Source organism: Diaporthe batatas (genome assembly GCF_019321695.1).
Source record: "Diaporthe batatas strain CRI 302-4 chromosome Unknown Contig00010, whole genome shotgun sequence".
NCBI lineage: Eukaryota > Fungi > Ascomycota > Sordariomycetes > Diaporthales > Diaporthaceae > Diaporthe > Diaporthe batatas.
In genome coordinates this window covers 604,339-624,355 of record NW_025408557.1, presented here as the reverse complement: position 1 = coordinate 624,355, position 20,017 = coordinate 604,339, and the positions used below count along the sequence as shown (strand labels likewise).

Here is a 20,017-nt window from a genome sequence, read left to right as displayed (position 1 = left end):
GGCATGCCGGTTTTCGCCCCCAACACATGTTCACCTGGGCAGTCATGGTAACACTGAGCCCACGAGGTCAGTATCGAACGGTCCCATATCTAGGATACCCATGCCCAAAGGGGATTAACAAGCAAGCTTGCCAGCATGATAGTTGAACAATAGCAAAATCGGATATCTGTATACGGTAGCCCGCACCAGCGAGCAAGACGAACGAGAACTCGGGAGCTTCGTATCACTGCACCAAAGACCATAACAGAGCGAGGATAACAACGACACACAAAAGGAAGAAACACGAGCAACTCTTCCAGTCCACAGCATGCACCTTGACCAACCTTTCCCAAACGGACTCGGCGTCGTCCCTCATAGTACCTGCCAACCCAGCCTGTATGTAACGCGGCCGGGCAGGAATTGGCCAATTCCTTCTCCTCTTGCAGCACGGAGCACAGCACCCGTGGACCTCAGCCGGCACGAGGGGGCGGCATCGTCGAGCGGCACCTCGCTCCCAACAACTTGAAGAACAACAACGCATAGCGGCAGCACGTACCGTGGCACGGTCGTCCAGCATTGGGTCGGCGTCGCGGAACCGTTGGGCACCCACCGCCTCTTTCCAACAACCCGGTTTGGGTCCTTGTGGCCGCCTCCCCCTCTTCTTTTGTATCCTGCCTGCTTCGTTGCCCCCCTCCCTCCCCACGCCACCTTTCAAAACATGGGATTGTCTGCCCACGGAGGTTGGCGGGGCGGTCAACAAGGAGGAGAGGATGGGGGCCCGATGCTGCACACAAGCGCGCTGGCACGTCACACAGACTCAGGCCGGGCGTCCCGGGCTTGTTGATCGTACATACATAAATGTTCCGGTCGTACCACGTGTAACGACTACATGCATGCATGTGAGAGTGGGCAAGTGACTATTCCAGGGGAGGAGGGAGCGGAGGATCTCCGAGGGTAAAGATATATGCGCGCAACACCACAGAAAATGTGGGCGTGGCAAAGAGCTCGGTCAAGTTGAAGTGCGAAGGGAGCACGAATGGGGTAATAGTGCATATGTGGTGGTCAGAATATGGGGGCTGTTGGGCATTGCACCTTGTGTAGCCTGCATCAGCGATCCGAGGAACGGGGCACAGACGGTAGCAGGTGGGTAGGACGCATACAAAGCAATGTGATATGTGATCAGTAGAATGCACGTAATGCGATATGATGCGACATGATGCATCAAGGTGTGCGTATGAGATATACACAGCTGCCAGGACCGAGAAATGGGAACCAATACCAGCTGCAGGCGAGTGCTGTCAATGGCATAGGGACCGGGCTTAGGTAGATATGTACCCTTGTTTTCTGCCCAATGCCCAATACTTCTTCGGTGAGCTTAGCATATGCAAGACCTGCATCATGTTTGGCCAATGTATCTTGCCCGGGCAAGCATGAGGGTGGGCCCTCGATATCGGCCGTCTGCATCGGCGCGCACCGCAGGGCCGGCTGCATGGCATAACGATGCCGAAGAGGTGAGCATGGATCCCCCATGAATGGCTCAATTAACTGTGGATCGTCTTTATTGTAAGAAAAACCGCAAAAAAGTAATGGCTACTCGTTTTTGACGGGGCACAGAGGGCGGCGGTGCACGCCTGTGATGGACACAACGCAACAGTGGTCCCAGAAACGGTGGTTCCGTGACAAGGACAGGCTGGTTGAGCAGCGAGAGACATGTCTCCTGCATACGAGAGAGCGAGCAGGCTTCGCCTTCCAGAAACATTTTCAGGCACGAACGGGACATGCGGCTCAAAATGCCAGCCTGTCTCTTTGGCCGACAAAAATGACAAGCCATGATCAGCAGCATTTCGGCCTGGTGTTCGCAGCGTTTGCGCATTAGGCACTGAGATCGTCGATCAGAAACAATGACATGTTCAGATACAATGCAGTAGCCTGAGGGCAAGGTCGTAAGCAGCCACCGGCGTGCTGCTCGCGTCCGACCTCTCACTTGACAGCATTGGTCGCAGAGCCGCAGCCGTAATAGCAGGCATCGCTTATTGGCGACGCCGTAGAGATGCCTGGGTGGCTTGAGGTGTGCGTAACCTAAGTCGATAAGCATACAGGTTGGGGTACGCGGCAAGCAATCGAGTCCGAGTTATTGGAGTCGGCGGAGGAATAGCTGAGGGTGTCGACCTTATCAACGCGACGAGAGATCTCTGGCGAATACGGGACCCTAGTCGCCGTCACTTGACGGGCGAGGAGCGAATAGGAATAAAAAGTGTGGAGACCGGACGAGGCTGCATCTGCATTCAAAGGCCACCGTTTGCTGGGGCCATTCGTGCATTGCCTTAGCGTTTGCCCGAGAGAAGTGTAATAAGGCGGTCGGTCGGCTGCCTTCTTTTGCTCCGCAGTGCCGGCGAACCATGCGGCCGGTTGAGGCTCAGGTGCTCCGCGTCGTACAGCATACAGGCACATGGGCTATCGAGTACCACCCGCCCCTGTTCAGTATCAGAGACATATCTGGACAGGTTTCGGCGAGGGTCTTTGGTGTGCTAGGCGTGAGTGAGTAAGTATCAAGGCGTCAGTGGGTATGAAGAGGTCAGGTTGCGCCGGGCGGCAGTCGCGGTCTCACAGTGTCTCCAACTCGTACCAGATCATCCCCTGACATATTGAACAACAAGACACCGCATATGTGGTCGCTACCTCAGGACTGCGGGCATTTCACTATTTCCTCGCGACGACAGCCAGCAGCCTGTGGTCACCCAGGGCCGCCACAATCGCGACCTGTCTAGCCTGGCAGTACTAGGTGACAAGCTGAGCTCAAGCTTAGCTCTCCGGCCTTGGCAATCCTTCGAGCACTCCGCGCTGGTCCCCCGGGGGGCTGCCTGGCCAATCACGACCCGTGTTGTAAAGGAGAGTGCGCCTTTGGAGTTGAAGAAGGTGTGTGTGCCTGTGTGTGACACACCGTCTCACCGAACAAGCCAGGGTGGGGCGAGACGTTGCTATGTTTTAGTCCATGTTGGAGGTCATCAAGTAGTGCCTCTCCATGCCCGGCAATTGTTTCTCGAGGTTGGTGTGCATGTACCCGCTCCCATGTTCTCGAGTCAAGTCTCGGACTGCTGATCTTGGGTATGGTTCATCGCAAAGTCGCAGCGGCAGCAGCCGCCCAAGACCACCCTAGGACCTCGGAGCTGTTCATCTGGCCGAGTGATCCGCGTACCGAGTGACCTCGAGGGCTCTGGGCACCAAGTCCTAGACACGCGTGGCTCATATCTTGATGGCTGTCCCCTCCTTGTCTCATTTTTCGGTCGTCTCGTTGCGACACGAACGAACCGCGTGGCCTCTCTTGTCCTCGCCTCACTTTCATGACGCACCAAGAGGTTGTGGGTTGCACACCATCTAGTGGACTTGCTTCGGATTGCCTGTCCTCCAGGAGCCGCCCCAATATATTATAGCCTTGCTGCCTGGCTCTGAATCCTCGCATCGGCCCGGAGCAGTCATTCCTCATCCAACCTTTCTCTTGCCCTTCTTTGAACAAGGCAGAATTGTCGCTTGCTCCTCTCCGTAGTTGAGCGCATCTTTCACGTTTGTGATCATGCCGGAATTCTTTCACCTCAATGGTGGTCAGCCCCATTCACCACCCGCTATCCCAGTCCCTCCTCAACATCATCAGCCGGGTGTGGGCGGTCGGCCGCCGCCACCGGCGCCGATGGTGCATCAGCAGCGTCCTATGCCCACGGTGGCGCCGACGTCTCTTTCCCCACAGATGCCACGGACCTTGCCGCCCTTATCCCCTCCATTCCCATCACATCCACCTCATCCTCCCAGGAATATCATACCCTCCCACTTTCAACGCCCGGTCGTCGTCTCCGACATTCGACATGAGGGGTTGACCGAAGAAGATATTCGGGAGGAGCTTTCAGAATATGTCATCCTGAGGTTCCAGAAGATTCAACCGTACGACGAATATGACTCTGATGGCGAAGAAGTGAAGGCGGGCTGGGATAACTGCACCAGGACACGCATTGCTAATGTCGACAAGGTGGACGCTCGAAGGGAAATCCGGCGGCTCAACAAGGAGGACGCGAAAAAGGGGAAGACCCTTCTCGAGAAGCAAAATGACCTGTCGCCAAAGCAACAGGGCCAAATTGCCAAAGCAGAACGCGACCTCTCCCTGGAGGAACAGGATGCACGCTTCCACACCGTGCTCGCACAGATCGACTCCACATTGAAGCCCGTCATGCAACAACGTGAAAAGGTGTATGTCCGAAAGTCCAACACGAAGAGGAAGATCCACCAGAAGAGGAGGTACGAGCGTGTCTCCATAACCGCATACTTCAAACGCTGCCCCAAGAATACTCAGATACCGAGCGAGCTTGCTCGTGCCATTGGCATGGAGAGGCAGCGCGAGTCTGAAGCGATGCGGATGAGACACCAGGCACACGATCATCACATGATCCCGCCTCAACGCCATCAGCCTCAACCAATGATCCACCCGCAGGCTCTCCCAATGCGTAGTCCAGGACCAATGCATGGACCAATACATGGACCCATGCATGGCCCGATGCATGGACCGATGCACCACCCCCAGGTAATGCCGATGCATCAACCTCATCACGGACAAGGAGCTGGTCGCCCCCATACACCAATCCGCGTTGAGGTTGACCACAGAAAGGATAAGCACCACAAAAGTCGACACTCAAGAAGTTCTGACAGCTCCGACTACTCTGACTGCGGCTCTGGTTCCGAACTTGGCTCGGAGTCCACATTGATCACCGAGCCATCCCATTCCTCAGGCTCGCACAAGGACAGAAAACATCATGGATCGAAGAGGCGGTCCTTGAAGTACCTTGAAGAGCCTAGGAACTTCGGCGTTGATGTCTACCGTCCCAGCCGTCGCCGCAGCCTGGTCGAGGAGGGATCATACATCGTTACCGGGAGTGGAGCTCGTGTCCCAATCATCCAGGTTGCGGTACCTCCAAGGAAGGCCGCGATCCCCGTCGAGGACATGGACCAAATCGAGGCCGAGGCTTACCGGGCTGGCAGGTCGGACCAGAAGGCTGCCGACCGGCATATCATGGATGGGCCCGAGAGTCTCGATCTTGCCGCGAGGAGATACAGGCCTCGATACGCGCCCCGTCCTGAAATCATCAATGAGCCGATATCTCCAGCCAGGATCCGACACGTCACCTCAAGCGAGGTAGATCGACAGCTCGAGGACGAGTTCCATCGGTTGAGACTCGACCGTGAGGATCTTAATGACGCTGTCCATTTTGAGGCCCAACGACGCCGCGAGGCACGGGCGCGAGAAGAGCAGGAGAATATCATGCGGGAGCAACTAGACGAGGAGATCTTGTACCGAAGGCGGCGAGAAGAGTCGCCCCCGTCTTCTGTGAACCCGTTCTCGCCTCTACTACGGAGAGCAGGCCGCACATATGACTTTGATCGTGATTATAGGCGATGAGTTCTTTTGTCAGGAGGATTTGTCCGTGTTTCAGAAGCCTGGAAGTCATTCGCAACGCGGTAGCGTTCAGAAAAGTTGAGCAGTGAGGAGTGCGATTCGCAAGGCTGCTCCCTAATTTCATAGTTCCAGAATGTCGTCTCAGCCGGCAATGTCCTTAGCATGAGCGTTGTACTCAGAATGCAAGCAATGGTGATTCCACAACTTCTTTCACAGGTTGTGACACTGCAAGTGGCGCGTAAGGAAGCAGCTTCGGTAAGCTGATCTAACCAAAGCTTCATGTTGGCTTGTGCGTCGAGATCGATTCAAGGGACACCTGATCGCATGGAACATCTTGTAAGGTTGGAGGCGAACCAACAACCAGCCATGTGGTTCAAGGTGGAAGAGCTTGGGACGAGATTTGACCTTCTGCGCAGTCCATGATGAAGAGGATCAAAGTGTGCTTTCTTCGATCGCATTGACCACTGTCTCGTGGTGTCGTACCTGCAGCTGCAGTAAGGACTGTGGGTTGTGTGTGAAACTGTGCTGGTGAGGTGTCTGCAACGGTTGGGGCAAAGATTGACAAGATTCACGGGAAGAAAGGGCCATCCTGGGGCTGCTGGATAGCTCGTAGTTATTAAGAGACCCGATGCTGTATGCTCCGCCTACACGCGGCATGTCAGCCCAACCTCAGACGATTGGGTCTTGATGGCGAGCCACCCTTCCGAAGGAGATTGGCCGAGCATTGAACGTGGACGAACCAGCTGCTTGCCTCATCGTGGCTAATAGTGGCTAGAACTGGTGGCATTTCCTCAATTGGATGCCCAGCCGTGTTTGAGCCTGCCAAGTGTGCCTCGGGCACGGAGGTCGAGACTCATGTATGCGCGAACTGGGACCGTGTATGCCTTTGGAAGCCGATTCGTTCGGTGATGAGTTCGGGTAACAACGCTGGTGTTCCCAGGCCCATTCAGCCCAGTCCTGCCAGTCCACCCAAAGGTGGAGCGCGACTCAGTCCCTCACTGCGGCTTGGACGGGCAGACAGGTTGGGTGGGTTTATAACGTCACGCCACAGAGCACTGTAAATCATGCGGGAAAAGCAGGGAGAGCTAGGCATGAAGTCATGCTGTTTACCGAGGAAAGTGAGGCGATGAGTTGTTTTCGTTGAGGGCGGAAACTAGGGGCCGTCGAACGAGAGCCGCCAAGTCCCGGCAGTCCCCACCAGAAACGTCGTTCCAGTGCTCTGTGCCCCTCCATTTGCTGCCCCTCTAAAGAGCAGGCACGCTGTCGTCACCTCGAGTACGCTTTTCCTGAAACTCTCTCACCACTCTCTTCACTTTTCCAGCTACACCTACACGGTATACACATTCCTCCTCGCGAACAATTGCACTTCTTGTTCACCCTTAACGATACCCCAAGAAACCAATTGCCCATCATGGCTCGCAAGTTCTTTGTCGGAGGAAACTGGAAGATGTGAGCTGCCCAACAAGCTCCCCGAGCTTCTTGAAAAACCCCGCAGGGCTTCCGCAGAGCTTCAAGACTGACGATGGCCTCGCCAAACCCGCAGGAACGGCACCAAGTCGTCCATCAAGACCATTGTCGACAACCTGAACAGCGCAAAGCTCGATTCCAACGCTGGTATGCTTGAATTCACACGGCTCTGGGGCCACTTGCTCCTGAAGAACCGGCCATGTCAGAAGTCCCCTCCTGCTAACCAGACCTTCCAACCGCAGAGGTCGTTGTTGCACCACCATCACTGTACCTGCACTACGTCCGTGACACCCTGAACAAGGGCATCGAGGTGGCAGCACAGAACGTCTACGACAAGCCCAACGGCGCCTACACGGGCGAGATCTCGGTGGAGCAGCTCAAGGACAGCGACGTGAACTGGACCATCCTGGGCCACAGCGAGCGGCGCACGATCCTGGGCGAGTCGGACGAGGTCGTCGCCAACAAGACCAAGGTCGCCGTCGACGGCGGCCTGAGCGTCATCTGGTGCTGCGGCGAGTCGCTCGAGGAGCGCGAGGCCGGCAAGACCGTCAACGTCGTCACCAAGCAGCTCGACGCCCTCAAGGCCAAGATCGGCAGCGACTGGTCCAAGATCGTCATCGCCTACGAGCCCATCTGGGCCATCGGCACCGGCAAGGTCGCCACCACCGAGCAGGCCCAGGAGGTCCACGCCGCCATCCGCAAGTGGCTCCAGGACAAGGTAGACGCCAAGGCCGCCGACGAGACCCGCATCCTGTACGGCGGCTCCGTCAGCGAGAAGAACTGCAAGGAGCTCAGCAAGCAGGCCGACATTGACGGTTTCCTCGTCGGTGGTGCCAGCTTGAAGCCCGCCTTTGTCGACATCATCAACAGTCACCTGGCATAAGGTTCTTTGCCGTCGAGCTGGGAGAGGAGCAGGTAGTCCATGGGTAGCTTCCCGACGGAATCGGGGGCATAAGGACAACTTGAGATAGGCAGCCAAAAGTAGTCAAAATGAAATCCTTGTAATCACTCCATTTGGGACATCCGAATATTCGTGTCTCGTTGAATTGCGCTTCTTGACGCTTTGAAGACCTAGTCCGGGTATATATTCGACACGTGATGCGACCCTTGAAGACCGCTCCTCTGTCGAGATTTGGCGCGCCGGCACCATGCATGTAAAATACACGTTCTCCTTCTATCACATTCCAGTCGGCTCGACCCCGTCTATACTGTGAGGCCCTTGCCGTGATATGGTGACCAGATTCCTCTAACACTCTCGTTGATACTCCTCACCGGCTTGCTGAACTTCTTGTTCTTCTCGCCCGTCGAGTCCCGCAACAGGTCAACCTTTTGCTGTATTTGGTTGGCGTGGAAGTTCTTGACGCAGACCGCCCGCGTGTTGCCATTGATGTAGTGTGCGCTGATGAGAGGGTGCTTCGTAGGCCGTGGGGAGACGGTGATTTCGATCTCGGGGTGTGCGGCGGCGAACTTGGGGAGCATCGACTTGATGAAGGAGCTTTGCGATCAGGTCAGCACCACAATCACGGCCTCGAGAGGGCCTGCAGCACCTACTTCATGCCTCTTGAGCTCCCTGCCCAGTCGCAGTAGTGGAAATCCATCCTCTTACATTGCAGGATGAAGGCGCCGACGCCATTCTGCAGCGGCGGTCAGTATGATGCGGCGTGGACGGACAAGTTGTTGGCCGAAATGCTTACTCGGCCCTTCGTCACTGCCTCGAATGCTGGTCTTATTGTCATGGTGGTCTGTCAAATGGGTTAGGGATGGACATTGTCGTCGTGGAATCATCGCCTCGCTCGATACGTTCAATCGCATCCAAAAAATGGTGCTTACGTAAGGTTGTGGTCTGAGCTTTCTCCAGAACGCGTTCCTGTGCTGGTCCCTTGTTGCCGTCGAGGAACGGCATAGCTCTGCACTAGGCAACCTGTCGCAAAGCACACTCCTTTCAGCCACCTCCCTCATTCCCACCCCCCTTCGCCGTTGCTTGCGCTTGTCCTGACTTGTCCGTCGAGTCCACAGCGCGCAACTGCTTCAAAAAATCGAAGCGGGGCAGTCTTCTATTTTGACCGGGTCTTGCCTCAGTGCGAAGCACCTGAAGGGAGTCTGAAAATGACCGACAAGCTTCCTCCCAACCTCCTGGCGCTGTTCGCGCCGCGGCCTCCTCTGCGATGGGTCCCTCCGTGCGACTTTCCCCCTGAGCAGCGGAAGACTGCTGCCGTTGGTGGTGTGGCCGACTTCCTGCCTCACCTCGAGGCTTACAAGGATGCCGATGGCTATGTCCCCACCGAGAGTTGGCTGCAGGCTCGCGACCGCAAGAAGCTCGAGAAGAAGGCCGAGATCGAGAAACTCGTCACCGAGGCCCCAAAGCTTTGTTAGATCCCTGCCGGGTCCCTTGCACACAATGATGAACGCTAACACCTCGAACCAGTCAACCCAGCCAACGACCCCAACATTCGTGGCGATGCCTTCAAGACACTGATGGTCTCGCGACTCAGCTATGATGCCAACGAGGAGGACCTCGAGCGAGAATTCGGTCGCATCGGGACCATCGAGCGTGTATGACAAGACCATGGACACCTAGAACACCACTTCGCATCATCGCTGACAGCATAATAGATAAGGATCGTACGTGACACCCACGCCGACGAGAAGGGCAACAAGAAGAAGAAGCCACACCGTGGCTATGCCTTCATAGTATTCGAGCGCGAAAAGGACATGAGAGGTAATACCGCCATTGATATTCCCGAGACAGCCCTACAGCCTACACGGCGATCCAACCCCCGCCGAGACCATGGCCCTCAAGCTCGCCTGTCTCGGTGCCCCTTTCCCCCTTCATCTCACTCGTCACGTAAGGTATGCAGACAATGGTAAGGTCGTACTGACACAAGCGCGTTTTGCCGCGCGCACATTTAGCTGCTCTGGAACAACTCGATGGCATCAGCATCAAGGGCCGCCGTATCAAGACCGACGTCGAGCGCGGCCGTACCGTCTCGGGCTGGAAGCCTCGCCGCCTCGGTGGTGGACTCGGAGGGCGCGGTTACACCAAAGCCATGCCCAGTCGCCCCATGGCCGGTCCCGGCGGCTTCGGAGGCGGATTCCGTGGAGGCCGAGGTGGCTTCAGGGGCGGAGACCGAGGTGGCTTCCGTGGCGGTTTCGACCGTCGCGGTGGAGGCTTTGGAGGCCGCGACCGGGGCTTCGGCGGACCACCAAACGCACCTAGCGGACCTGGCGGCGGCAGATTTGACCGTGATCGCAGAGATTACGGAGATCGTGGCGGCGGCGGCGGGTACGGTCGACGCGATGACGACAGAGGATACGGCGGCGGAGGCGGCTACCGCGGAGGTGATAGGTCCAGCTCTGGGAGCAACGCCATGCCGCTCGGCCAAAGGCACGGCGGAGACAGAGACAGAGGCGGCGACCGCGGTGGGGATCGCGGTGGGGACCGCGGCGGAGACCGCGGCGGAGATCGAGACCGCGACCGAGACGGGTATCGCGGCCGCGACTACGACCGTGACGACTCGCGGAAACGGCCCTACGAAGGAGGGTCGGGCTACGAAGGTGAACGCAAACTGCGCCGCTACTGATGACAAGACAGCCTCTCGTCTTGTGGTGGGTATCTTGAGTCCACTCATTTCGCTTATGTCGTCTTCCACCTCTCTTGCCTCCTTGACAACAAGGGTAAGCCGACGGAGACAGGTCTTCCCAACAACCTTGGCCAACTTCAGACTCCCTGTCTCAAGGTAAACCACCAGACAACCATACTGGAACCACGGATGCCAGCTCCGCCCAGAACACCTCGCCTGGATCCTTCAACAACACACCAAAGTGTGTGGTTGTCCTACACCCGAAGTATCTCTCGTCGACACATCGTCGCCATAGGCATTGGCGCTACCAAAAAGGATAGGTAGGCGCCACTCATCAAAGGGATTGGACAGGTAGTATTTCTCCTTGTAAGGTGACGTGTTTCTTGTATCTGCCAGTCACGCGGAGGAAAATACTGGAATAGCTTTCGAGGTAAGGTCAGAGGTAAGGACTGCGGATCCTACTGACCACGAGCTCCTTGCCAGCTTGGTGTTAGTAATGCATTTCGGGAAACACAAAAGGATACTGTAATGAGCACATCGAGTTGAAGCGTGTCGCTTGCGTAAGTAGCAAGACTGTATCATATGCCAATTCAGCGAACACGGCGTAGCGGGGCGCTCTCTACAGGATATGGCTGGGCGCACAGAGTGTGCGGATGTTTTACTCTCATAGCTTCGAAACACAATACATTCCATTGTAGTTTTTTTCTTTGGTCTTGTGCACAAGGCCTTCTGCCGTGCGCGATAACTGTCTGTCCATTTTGCCTTCCCCAACGCCGCGAAACCCAGCATGCAATGGTATCACCCTGACAGCCCGAAGAGGCCGGAGAACACTTCATGACCTCTAGCGTCCATATCTGTCCATTCAATGTCCACCCTACTCATCATCATCAGCGTCCATGGCATTCTCGTCAGCCTCCTCGACCTCGGTGACAAGTCCACTCTCGGACTCCCAGTAGCTAATAACCCGGTAATTTTGTCAGCGAAACTGTGCACAACAACACGCAGGGCACCCAGACTTTGCAAGATCGAGGGACGCCTATCTGTCTCGTGGGATCGGACAAGGTTGGAGAAATTGTTCAACTCACGCCAGGATCTTGACCCTGAACTCGCTCAGGCACTGGTCAAAAAGCTTCAGCAGCCTCGTCTGCCTCGAGTCGAGCACCTGGCCCTCCTTGCACACGGTGTAGCCCTCGCCGCCCTCCTCGCCGAGGACGACCTTGCCGCGCACCATGCGCGTGGGGACGTTGAGCCGGCGCAGCTCGGGCTCGATGGTGTGGCCGAGGGGCACGTCGTGCTCGGGCGGGACGGCGCCGCCGGTGGCGTAGACGACGCCGGCGGGGATGACAAAGTCGCGCGGGGCGACGGCGCCCGCGCGCGCAAAGTCGACGGGCGAGAAGTTGGCAAAGTAGGCCGTGATGTCGGCCGCGGGGCGGCTCGTGAAGAGCAGGGCGACGTTGCCCGTCAGGTGCGCCGACAGCTTGTGGATGCCGTCCGCAGTGGCGTCCTCGGGGGTGTTGCCCAGGGCGCGGGACATGAGTTTTGTCTTGCCGAAGAAGAGCCTGTTGGTTCCGAGAGGCGGAAGGGGATCTAGTCAGCGGCCTGCTTCTTATTTTGCCCCCTTCCCCCCTCTTTCATCTGAGGAGGGAAGGCAGCGCGCGGCGAAGGTCTGGGGCCAAATGACTTTGGATCTTTCTTTTTGGGGGAAACAACAGCAGGAGAGAAACCAGGCAGATTTTTTTAATCGCCATGCCTTCACTACTGGTTGTAAGGAGTCTTCATCCGTACCTGGAGTCCGAGAGCTCGTGTCGCACGTCCTTGAGGTGGTTGTTGCGCATGTTGTCGAAGCCCAGCACGAAGCAGCGCTCGTACTTGGGGACGGTGTCGCGGATGTCCTGGAACAGCTTCTCCTTCTGCTCCCTCGTCTTCTTGTTCACCTGGGTGAGGTTGAACACCTTTCCTCTCTTTGACTTGGGCATCTTGGCGGTGTGTTTGTGTGGATCGAACAATTGGCTTGTTTGGAGGGGGAAAATGCAGGTTTGCGAGCGGTCTCGATGTGGTCGAGAAAATCAAGTGGTCTAAGAGAGAAAAGTTGTTATCGGCGCTGCAGATAAGGCCTGGCCCAGGGTCTCGACAGGGATGTCAGGCCCACCACAGTATGCGGCCATAAAAGTACCTGGGTACTTATTGTAGGCTTATCAGCAGCTACACCAAAACTTCTCAACTTTCTAGCATCATACTATAACGTCAGGGCGCGCTGTGTGGTAGGAGTTTTAATTGTAAATCTCTTTAGAATGAAATCAAGATAAGTCCAGAGCTTTTTAAATACCTTTGGTGCCTGGTTTATGGGATGTGTACCTCACTAGACTGGGTTTTCACCCACATTATCGGTGCTTGCGCTGCTCGGTTGTCTGCTGCGCGACCTGCAGGTACTTTCTGACCTCCTATAAGAGAACATCCTGAGGGGTAACCTCACAGGAGATAGAAGGTCTACAGAAACCGAGCTGGGAAAACTACCGGGGCTCATGCATGACATACAACTTTTTGAGTGGCGTTGGTGCGGTAATAGTATATGTGACTAGCAGAGAATTTCGTATGGATGGATGCTTTGTACAGAGGGCTTGGGATATCCAGTCCCTACTCTGCGGAAATGCCAATTTTAAGTTCAGTATCATCTTAGGCTGAGGAGTCACTCCCACATTATGATGACTGATCACCAGGGCGCGAGACTGTTGTGCGACCCATGGCCATCCATCATTGTTGATATAATCAGGCAAGCAACTTCTTGCATCGAGAAATACCGCAAGACCGTCGAACTTTCAGCTGAGGACATACGAGAGCCTGCTTGAGATCGGCATTTTGCGTGACCCATCGCTCTTGTTTTCGTGGGTTAGCTGGGGGCCAAATACCCACAGCACAGAACATCTTACCAAGCCCTTTCGGTAGTACTTCTCAGAAACTTCTGGTAATTCAGTATCCCATAAGACTGATTTGACGCTTGGAGTCCTACGGATAATCTTGACCATTTCGAGAAGTAGCACAACAGCGTGGGGGCAGACAGCTGAAATTAGCCATGAGGGCTGCGTCTGCCGCTCCTCCGTCGCGCTTTTCACCCTCCACCCTTGGCTTCTTGAGAGACTCGTTAATTACATTGATTCAACGGATTCCAACTTCTCACTTGATCATTATAAAAGATTACTTGAGTATAGTGCCCTTGTAAATATGGAGCCTGTCGCGCAGAACATAGAAGAGCATCGACGGCCTGACGTTGAAATGCACCACACGCCGCCTGATCTTCCAGCCCTTGAAGTCCAAGAATCTTTGCGAAGTATGATCGCTGAAGACTTACAGTCAAGAAATGACGCATCGATGGAGATGTTACTCTTACGAAGAGAAACCACAAACATAGCGGCACATTCCTCAGAGACGTTGATTGAAGGAGCTGAGACGCTCCCGAACCAAGGCAATGTTGGCGATACGAGTCAGCATCAAGGGGAGAATGAGTCCCAGTCTAGTAATCAAGACACTGTGAAAAGATTACTGAGATGGATCATCCATAGGTAATGAATACTGATGCCCTTCTCAATATAACCAAGCTAATGTCGGCCGGTCCAATCCAGTCGGGGGCGACGAGCTTCCGGTAAATCTGAAAAACCAAAGGTCGTGTACAGCCAGAAAAGACGCAAGATCATCCGGCAAATTCTATTATTCCACTTCATTCCAGTCTGCATTAACTTTGCACTCTTGGGACTCTATATTCGTCAAGTAATATGGGTACCACCATGGCCAACGACAAATATACTCAATGCCTTACAATTTGCTTCAAAGGTCCACGAGGCTCTCATGGTTACATCACTCGCCCGTATTCTGCTACATCATATCAGATACCGACTGCTGTCAACCTTCCAAGGTCTACCCTTAGGAATTGTCACTTCACCATATCGCTTACTCGATTTAACCTACCTCTGGAGCCAGGAGTTCTTGTCAGCATCCTGGTCAGGCGAGAATGGAGTACAGAAATTCATAACCATCGTCATTCATATATACTTGTTCACCCTGGCAGCAATACTTGGTCCTGCATCTGCTAGCGGCATGCTTCCAAGGTTCGCCACCTGGAAACTTGCTGAAACAGTCGATAAAGCGCCCTTTTATGTGCCTTTCCTCGAAAATCCTCACCCGTTGGAGATCTATATCGGCGGCCAGCTATCGGACCTCTACCCCCAAAAGATCACAGCAGACTTCATTCCTGAAGCCTGCGACTATGGCAATCTCTCTGATCCTCAGACTAGGAGTTGCCCCGGCCATGGCTTAGAGGATATTCTACGTGGCTGGTTACCAGCCGATATAGACACTCAATTTGGAGGGGCATCATTTGCTATCCGTTCAACCTGGTACAACCTCACTGTTCAGAGGAATGAGACACCTTCACTGATGTCTCGAATCATGTGTGCCATACTCAGGGGATATCCCATGGGTCACAACCAGACTGTTGTGGAAGCAACGACATCGTCCGACTTTTTATCACAGCTATCGCGAATGTTGCTTGAATTTTATTCCGACAACTGGTTCTCTGAAGCTCCGGAGAACATATTCGGCGGTCCATATCATGATCGGTTCAATCCCACTTGGAATCGACCTGCCACATTCAAGTTGTATCCCAGACAAATGAGACAGAAACAACCGACGCTTTCCTGGCAACAACCCTATGTATCTTCTTTCTGCTCAATGCAAATAGAAGACACCGTTGAGACACAGTCTTTATCATTTGTATTCGATCGATGTCTTGGTTATTCACCCGACTGCGGGCCAGCATATACCGTCAATCTGGACTCACAGCTTCTCTCAAATACCTCCGATAACACCCGGACTGGATTCCTCAATGTCTCAAATCTTCAATTTACACCAAGCCTTACACCTTCTGCAGCTTTCATCTATAATCAGTCTCCAAACATCACACTGTGCTTAATCAAGGCAAATTGGATTAATCTCACCATTACTGGCTTGTTACCTTACACATCAGGCTTAGATTGGTCGTGGCCAGCACCTGACTTTCCCTGGGAAGAGGACTGGCTTGTTTCGGCAGGAACCTGGTTCAACGAGGCCGAACCCAACCAGATCATCCACCTGGACCTAGAATGGCTACGGGCACTCGATAGCGGGACCGGCAGCGACTCCAACTACGACTTCTTTCAAAGATTGAGGCAGGCTTGCTTGGACTGGGTGGACTTCGGTGAAAGTAACCCTGGTGCCTCGAGCCAGCCTTTTCAGGAGAGAAAGCCGAGCACTCTCTGCATGGCGTTTGGAATCTCCCTCGGGATTACTGAGGGCCTCTCAAAAATCCAATATCGATCCAACATTTATGCGGTAGGAACATTGGACAGTGTGGTGGACGGGATCCACCTCGGTCCCTCCTTGACCCTGAGTCCGTGGAGTGGTCCGGACCGACCTGGCAGCCCTCGACCTGGTCTCACGATAATGCACGAGAACTGGACTTCATCGACCTTGTCAGCCTCAGACATAAGGGAGACGGCCACACGGCTCGACTTCGTGGTCTCCGAGGAATGGTATGGCTATGCCTTCCACAGCGTCACAACCATCCTGGCTTTCGTCGTCTTGTTCCTCTATGTGGCCACAGTCTTCATCCATATCCTCATTATAAGCCTCGGGACTCCTTGGAGCAGTAGCGCGTGGAAGAGCGTCGGTGAACTTCTTGTACTGGCTATCCGGTCCCCTACGCAATCAGGACTGGAGAACACAGGGGGTGGTGTGAAGAGCTCATCGACGTGGAAGGCCCGCGTGTCTGTTCAGGAGCTCGGCGGAAATATTGTGGGCATGACGGTCAAGGAGCCGGGCTTGTCAGGCATCGAGAGCGGCTCGGAATCGGGATCAAGAGTGCGGCCGGACTGGAAGTACTCATAGAGCTGTGACATTGACCAACCTTGGAAGGTCTGTGGCACTTCAAGTCTAATCTAGATCCATCCGCAGATCAATCACACTCAAGTATGGCTGTTGATGGAACTCATGCGCTGCTCAACTCTCGATTGCAACTTTTCTTTCCCAGCAGTGGACCAGATACAACGTACAGTAATTGTTCCTACGAGCAAGTACCGTCACAATGCAGGGTCACACATTCACCTGTACCTTTCGAACCGAGTCATACAAACGGCACAGGTCATTAGGACCTGTGCCGCAGTGCCATGTTCTATGTCTAAGGACATGTATGTGATGCGCTGTGTGTTGTGTTCATGTGTGTGTGTGTGTGCATGCTCCCCTCAAGCAGACCAGATACGCCCGAATGCATTCATCCATACATCCATCCAACCCATCCATCCCTCCTCCGAGGGGGAAAAACAAAACAAGGTTCCAACCACCAAGAAGCCGTAAAAAGCCACGGCCTCCTTCCTATAAAACAGCACGCTCAAGCCAAGTACGTGTACGAATTACCCTCCCGCTCGAGGTAGTCCTTCTCAATAAGCCTGCATGGTGAAGCGACGTTAGCAAGTAGGCCCAATCAATCCCATGGTTCATATAGAAAGAAAAAAAAAATCCTCCCGCACTCACTTCTCAATATTCTGCTTGATATCAGCCGGGTCCATGGCCCCCCGGCTCTTAGTCTGCCCGATGACCTCGGCAACAAGCTGCGCGTGCGGCATGGTCTTGCGGCTCTTCATGACGCGCACGATGGCGGCCTGCGTCTCGAACTGGCGGTCGGCCGCGACGCGGCGGTGCGTCTCCTGGTTCTCCTCGGCCGTCTCCTTGAGCTGGATCTGGTTGATCTTGACGCGCACCATCGGGTGCGTGAAGCCCTTGTTGAAGGAGAAGGTGTCGGTGGCGCTCACGTCGCGGCCCTTGGGGTGCTTGGTCAGCACGCGGACCTTGCCGCACGCGAGCGACTGCAGCGTGCGCTCCAGCTCGCCGCCCGTGAGGCCCGTCGCCGTCGAGATCTGCTCGTAGCCCAGCACGCCGTCGGGCGCCGCCTGGTTGAAGAGCACCAGCACGCTCGCCTGCATGGCGCTCACGGCCAGGTCCTTGGTCCCCTTGGGGAAGTAGCCCTTGACCATGCACTGGGACAGGTTGTGCTTCCAGAAGAGCTTGCGGCCCGTGTGCTTGTTCTTGTAGAAGGCGTCGTACTGGTCGATCTTCTCGGCGACCTCCTCCGGTATCAGCAGCTTGACGTCGTCGTACGAGGGCCACGCCGCCTGCGACAGCACGCTGACGTTGAGGTCGACGCCCTTGCGGCCCCTGCCGCTGGCGTCCAGCCAGCTCTTGTAGGTGTCCATCTCCTCCTTGGCCAGCGCCATGTCCTTGAACATCTGCTCGAGGTTGTGGGTGAAGCTGGACCCGCACTCGCTCTTGAGCTTGGTGAGCATGCTCCGCTCGGCGTCCTGGCTGGCGCTCCGGCCCATGAGCAGCCGCCGGGCCAGGTCCTTCTTGTAGAAGGCCTCGAAGACATCCTTGCCCTCGATGAAGCGGAAGAGCTCGAGCGCCGCGTCCAGCTGCCGGTCCAGCTCTGCGTCCTCGTCACCGGTGCTGGCCTGGCCGCTCTTCTCTGCCTCGCTGCGGTCCTTGCTGTCCGAGATTAATGTCTTGGGCAGGGCCTTGATACCACCACGCAGTAACATGTCAATGTGCTTGGCGATCATCTCGCCGACCTTTGAGGTGCCTGTACCCCAAGATGATGATATCTTCTTGTCGTTGATGAAGACGGTGAAGGCCTCCCGGAGGCTGTATGTGAAGACCTCGTCGCCGCCGAATGCGTCTCTGATCATGGTGTCCATGGACCGCCGGAACTCGAGGAGCCGGATGACCATCTCGTCGCCCTTCTCCGTGTCGTTAACGATCCTCGAGCCGGCCTGCTGGATGTATTCCTCCCACGGTCCTTTCAGCTTTCTCGGGATGTTGGAGAGACACAGCAGCGAATACAGCGCCTTGACTGAGCTGATGTCGTTGTCGTCTAGTAGCCTCGACACATCGCCCTGGTCCAGCAACACCTCGCTGTAGTTTGTGATGAGGACCTCGTGGGCCTTCTCGAGTAGCAATACCTTTGTGGTGCTGTCAAAGTTGTATTTGTTGCACCTGTAGTCCTCCCTCTTCAGAAGCCTCTCGCACGAGGTTATGTACGACCTCAGGCCATCAGTGCTGTGCTCGGCGGCAAAGTCGGTGAAGTACTCGTCCGACTGCCGCAGGAACTCCCTCTCGAACTTGCTCCCGTAGACACCAAGTACCTTCAACATGTTGATGGAGTCGTGCAGCAGCGCCGGGTCGGCGGCCGAGTTGCCCCTGCGGTCGTGCTCCACCAGCCAGCACATGCCCATGATGACCTTCTTGCCGCAGTCGGCGTCGTCGTCGTCGTCGGCGGCGGCGGCCTGCGCCGAGTTGAAGATCATCCTGCGGAAGAGCGACAGCGACAGGTCGTTGATGGACTGGTACCTCTTATTGTTCAGCAGGAACGAGCGGTCGAGGTAGCTGAAGGCGGAGCGGACGGTGACGAGGTTCCTGTTGAAGGCGGCCCACTGGGCGCGCACGCGCAGCAGCACGTCGGCGCTGACGACCATGCCGCCGTCCCTGATGCGGCCCAGGACCTCGCGGGACAGGTGCCTCTCGCACTCGCGCTTGAGCAGCTCGAACAGCCTGTCGCCCTGGCCCCGCAGGCACAGGTCCTCGACGCCGCGGTAGACCCTCTCGAGCGGGACGCGGGCGACCTCGCCCTTGAGGATGGACCGCAGGGCGCCCTCGACGTTGTCCCAGGTCTTCTTGTAGTAGTCGTCGACGTCGGCGGCGGTGCGGGAGCTGGTCCTCAGGTTCTTGATGACGATCTTGCGGGCGCCCGACAGCGGCTGGAACCCGGCGGCGCCCTCGGGCTTCTTGCCCATGGCCTTGGCGCTCATGGTGCTGGCGGCCATGGTGTTGATCGAGGCGGCCGAGGTGGGCCTGAAGGCTGTCGTGGTCTTGGTCGTGGCCGGGGGGGTCTCGCCGGAGCGGATGCGCTTGGGGTCGGGCTGGGCGGATCGGGGGTGGGAGGAGGAAGGGATCGAGTCGACTCGAGGGCGGCGTCGGGAAGGAGGGGTCGGGGTGGGTGTGTGGCTGCTGTCGTCGAAGGGGCCCTCGGTTCCTGACGGCCGTGACTGCATGCCCAGGCCCCGGGGGATCCAGCTGCAACAACTCGAAGCTGTTGTCGCACAGATCCTGGTGGGTACTTGAGAGTAGAGTTGCTTCTTGGCTGACGGGCACTCTTGACTCGGTGTGCTTTTTGCTTGTCGTGAAGTCCAATCCAGACTACAAATGACGAGTCTGATGGGGTTTGAAGTGTGTGCTGAAAAGGGACAAACGAGAAACAACAGCCTTGAACGAACCAAATCAGTCAAGACGAAGATGCACACGGTCAATGACGAGTGGGACGACCCCGGCCCGTGAATGTCGTCCCGGAGTTAAAGAGCTCCCCCACATTGCTCCGCGTCTGACAGTCATTTACTGTGGACGCGCCCGATAAGAGATCGGCTGACATGCCGAGGACCAACGACATTTCCCCCTCAGCGGCCGGTCAGCATGTCCCTGC

General features: G+C 55.9%; 6 protein-coding genes across 6 annotated transcripts; 3 read left to right on the top strand and 3 right to left on the bottom strand.

The window, feature by feature from the left end:
• The first annotated feature begins 1,577 nt into the window (after positions 1-1,577).
• Positions 1,578-6,519, top strand: KVR01_008589 (uncharacterized protein). The gene is made up of 2 exons (XM_044784257.1): positions 1,578-3,028; positions 3,103-6,519. Exon 2 carries the CDS (start codon positions 3,551-3,553, stop codon positions 5,417-5,419), a length of 1,869 nt encoding a protein of 622 aa, XP_044642356.1. The 5' UTR covers positions 1,578-3,028; positions 3,103-3,550; the 3' UTR covers positions 5,420-6,519.
• Positions 6,520-6,539: 20 nt separating this feature from the next.
• On the top strand, positions 6,540-7,895 carry KVR01_008381 (uncharacterized protein). Its single transcript, XM_044783395.1, has 3 exons — positions 6,540-6,865; positions 6,960-7,030; positions 7,126-7,895. Exons 1-3 carry the CDS (start codon positions 6,828-6,830, stop codon positions 7,764-7,766), a joined length of 750 nt encoding a protein of 249 aa, XP_044642148.1. The 5' UTR covers positions 6,540-6,827; the 3' UTR covers positions 7,767-7,895.
• On the bottom strand, positions 7,880-8,656 carry KVR01_008590 (uncharacterized protein). Its single transcript, XM_044787158.1, has 3 exons — positions 8,578-8,656; positions 8,435-8,517; positions 7,880-8,378 (listed from the first exon to the last, which is right to left on the bottom strand). The coding sequence occupies exons 1-3, from the start codon at positions 8,617-8,619 to the stop codon at positions 8,087-8,089; spliced, it is 417 nt and encodes a 138-aa protein (XP_044642357.1). The 5' UTR covers positions 8,620-8,656; the 3' UTR covers positions 7,880-8,086.
• A 333-nt stretch (positions 8,657-8,989) lies between these two features.
• KVR01_008538 (uncharacterized protein) lies at positions 8,990-10,464 on the top strand (the record flags this gene model as incomplete). The annotated part of the gene is made up of 4 exons (XM_044783436.1): positions 8,990-9,251; positions 9,309-9,436; positions 9,497-9,602; positions 9,794-10,464. The coding sequence occupies 4 exons, from the start codon at positions 8,990-8,992 to the stop codon at positions 10,462-10,464; spliced, it is 1,167 nt and encodes a 388-aa protein (XP_044642305.1).
• An 874-nt stretch (positions 10,465-11,338) lies between these two features.
• Positions 11,339-12,440, bottom strand: KVR01_008847 (uncharacterized protein; the record flags this gene model as incomplete). Its single annotated transcript, XM_044789521.1, has 3 exons — positions 11,339-11,420; positions 11,550-12,023; positions 12,250-12,440. The coding sequence occupies 3 exons, from the start codon at positions 12,438-12,440 to the stop codon at positions 11,339-11,341; spliced, it is 747 nt and encodes a 248-aa protein (XP_044642614.1).
• A 4,035-nt stretch (positions 12,441-16,475) lies between these two features.
• KVR01_008839 (uncharacterized protein) lies at positions 16,476-19,886 on the bottom strand. The gene is made up of 2 exons (XM_044790696.1): positions 17,023-19,886; positions 16,476-16,937 (listed from the first exon to the last, which is right to left on the bottom strand). The coding sequence occupies exons 1-2, from the start codon at positions 19,590-19,592 to the stop codon at positions 16,880-16,882; spliced, it is 2,628 nt and encodes an 875-aa protein (XP_044642606.1). The 5' UTR covers positions 19,593-19,886; the 3' UTR covers positions 16,476-16,879.
• Between the last annotated feature and the right edge of the window lie 131 nt (positions 19,887-20,017).

Bases quoted from the DNA above. Each gene is read 5' to 3' on its own strand.
- KVR01_008590 (XM_044787158.1), bottom strand. From the start codon at position 8,619: ATGACAATAAGACCAGCATTCGAGGCAGTGACGAAGGGCCGA. The intron at 8,518-8,577 runs GTAAGCATTTCG...CCGCCGCTGCAG, and splicing joins AGGCAGTGACGAAGGGCCGA to AATGGCGTCGGCGCCTTCAT. The intron at 8,379-8,434 runs GTAGGTGCTGCA...CTGATCGCAAAG, and splicing joins GGGAGCTCAAGAGGCATGAA to CTCCTTCATCAAGTCGATGC.
- KVR01_008839 (XM_044790696.1), bottom strand. From the start codon at position 19,592: ATGCAGTCACGGCCGTCAGGAACCGAGGGCCCCTTCGACGACAGCAGC. The intron at 16,938-17,022 runs GTGAGTGCGGGA...TTCACCATGCAG, and splicing joins ATCAAGCAGAATATTGAGAA to GCTTATTGAGAAGGACTACC.
- KVR01_008589 (XM_044784257.1), top strand. From the start codon at position 3,551: ATGCCGGAATTCTTTCACCTCAATGGTGGTCAGCCCCATTCACCACCC.
- KVR01_008381 (XM_044783395.1), top strand. From the start codon at position 6,828: ATGGCTCGCAAGTTCTTTGTCGGAGGAAACTGGAAGAT. The intron at 6,866-6,959 runs GTGAGCTGCCCA...CCAAACCCGCAG, and splicing joins GTCGGAGGAAACTGGAAGAT to GAACGGCACCAAGTCGTCCA. The intron at 7,031-7,125 runs GTATGCTTGAAT...TTCCAACCGCAG, and splicing joins AAAGCTCGATTCCAACGCTG to AGGTCGTTGTTGCACCACCA.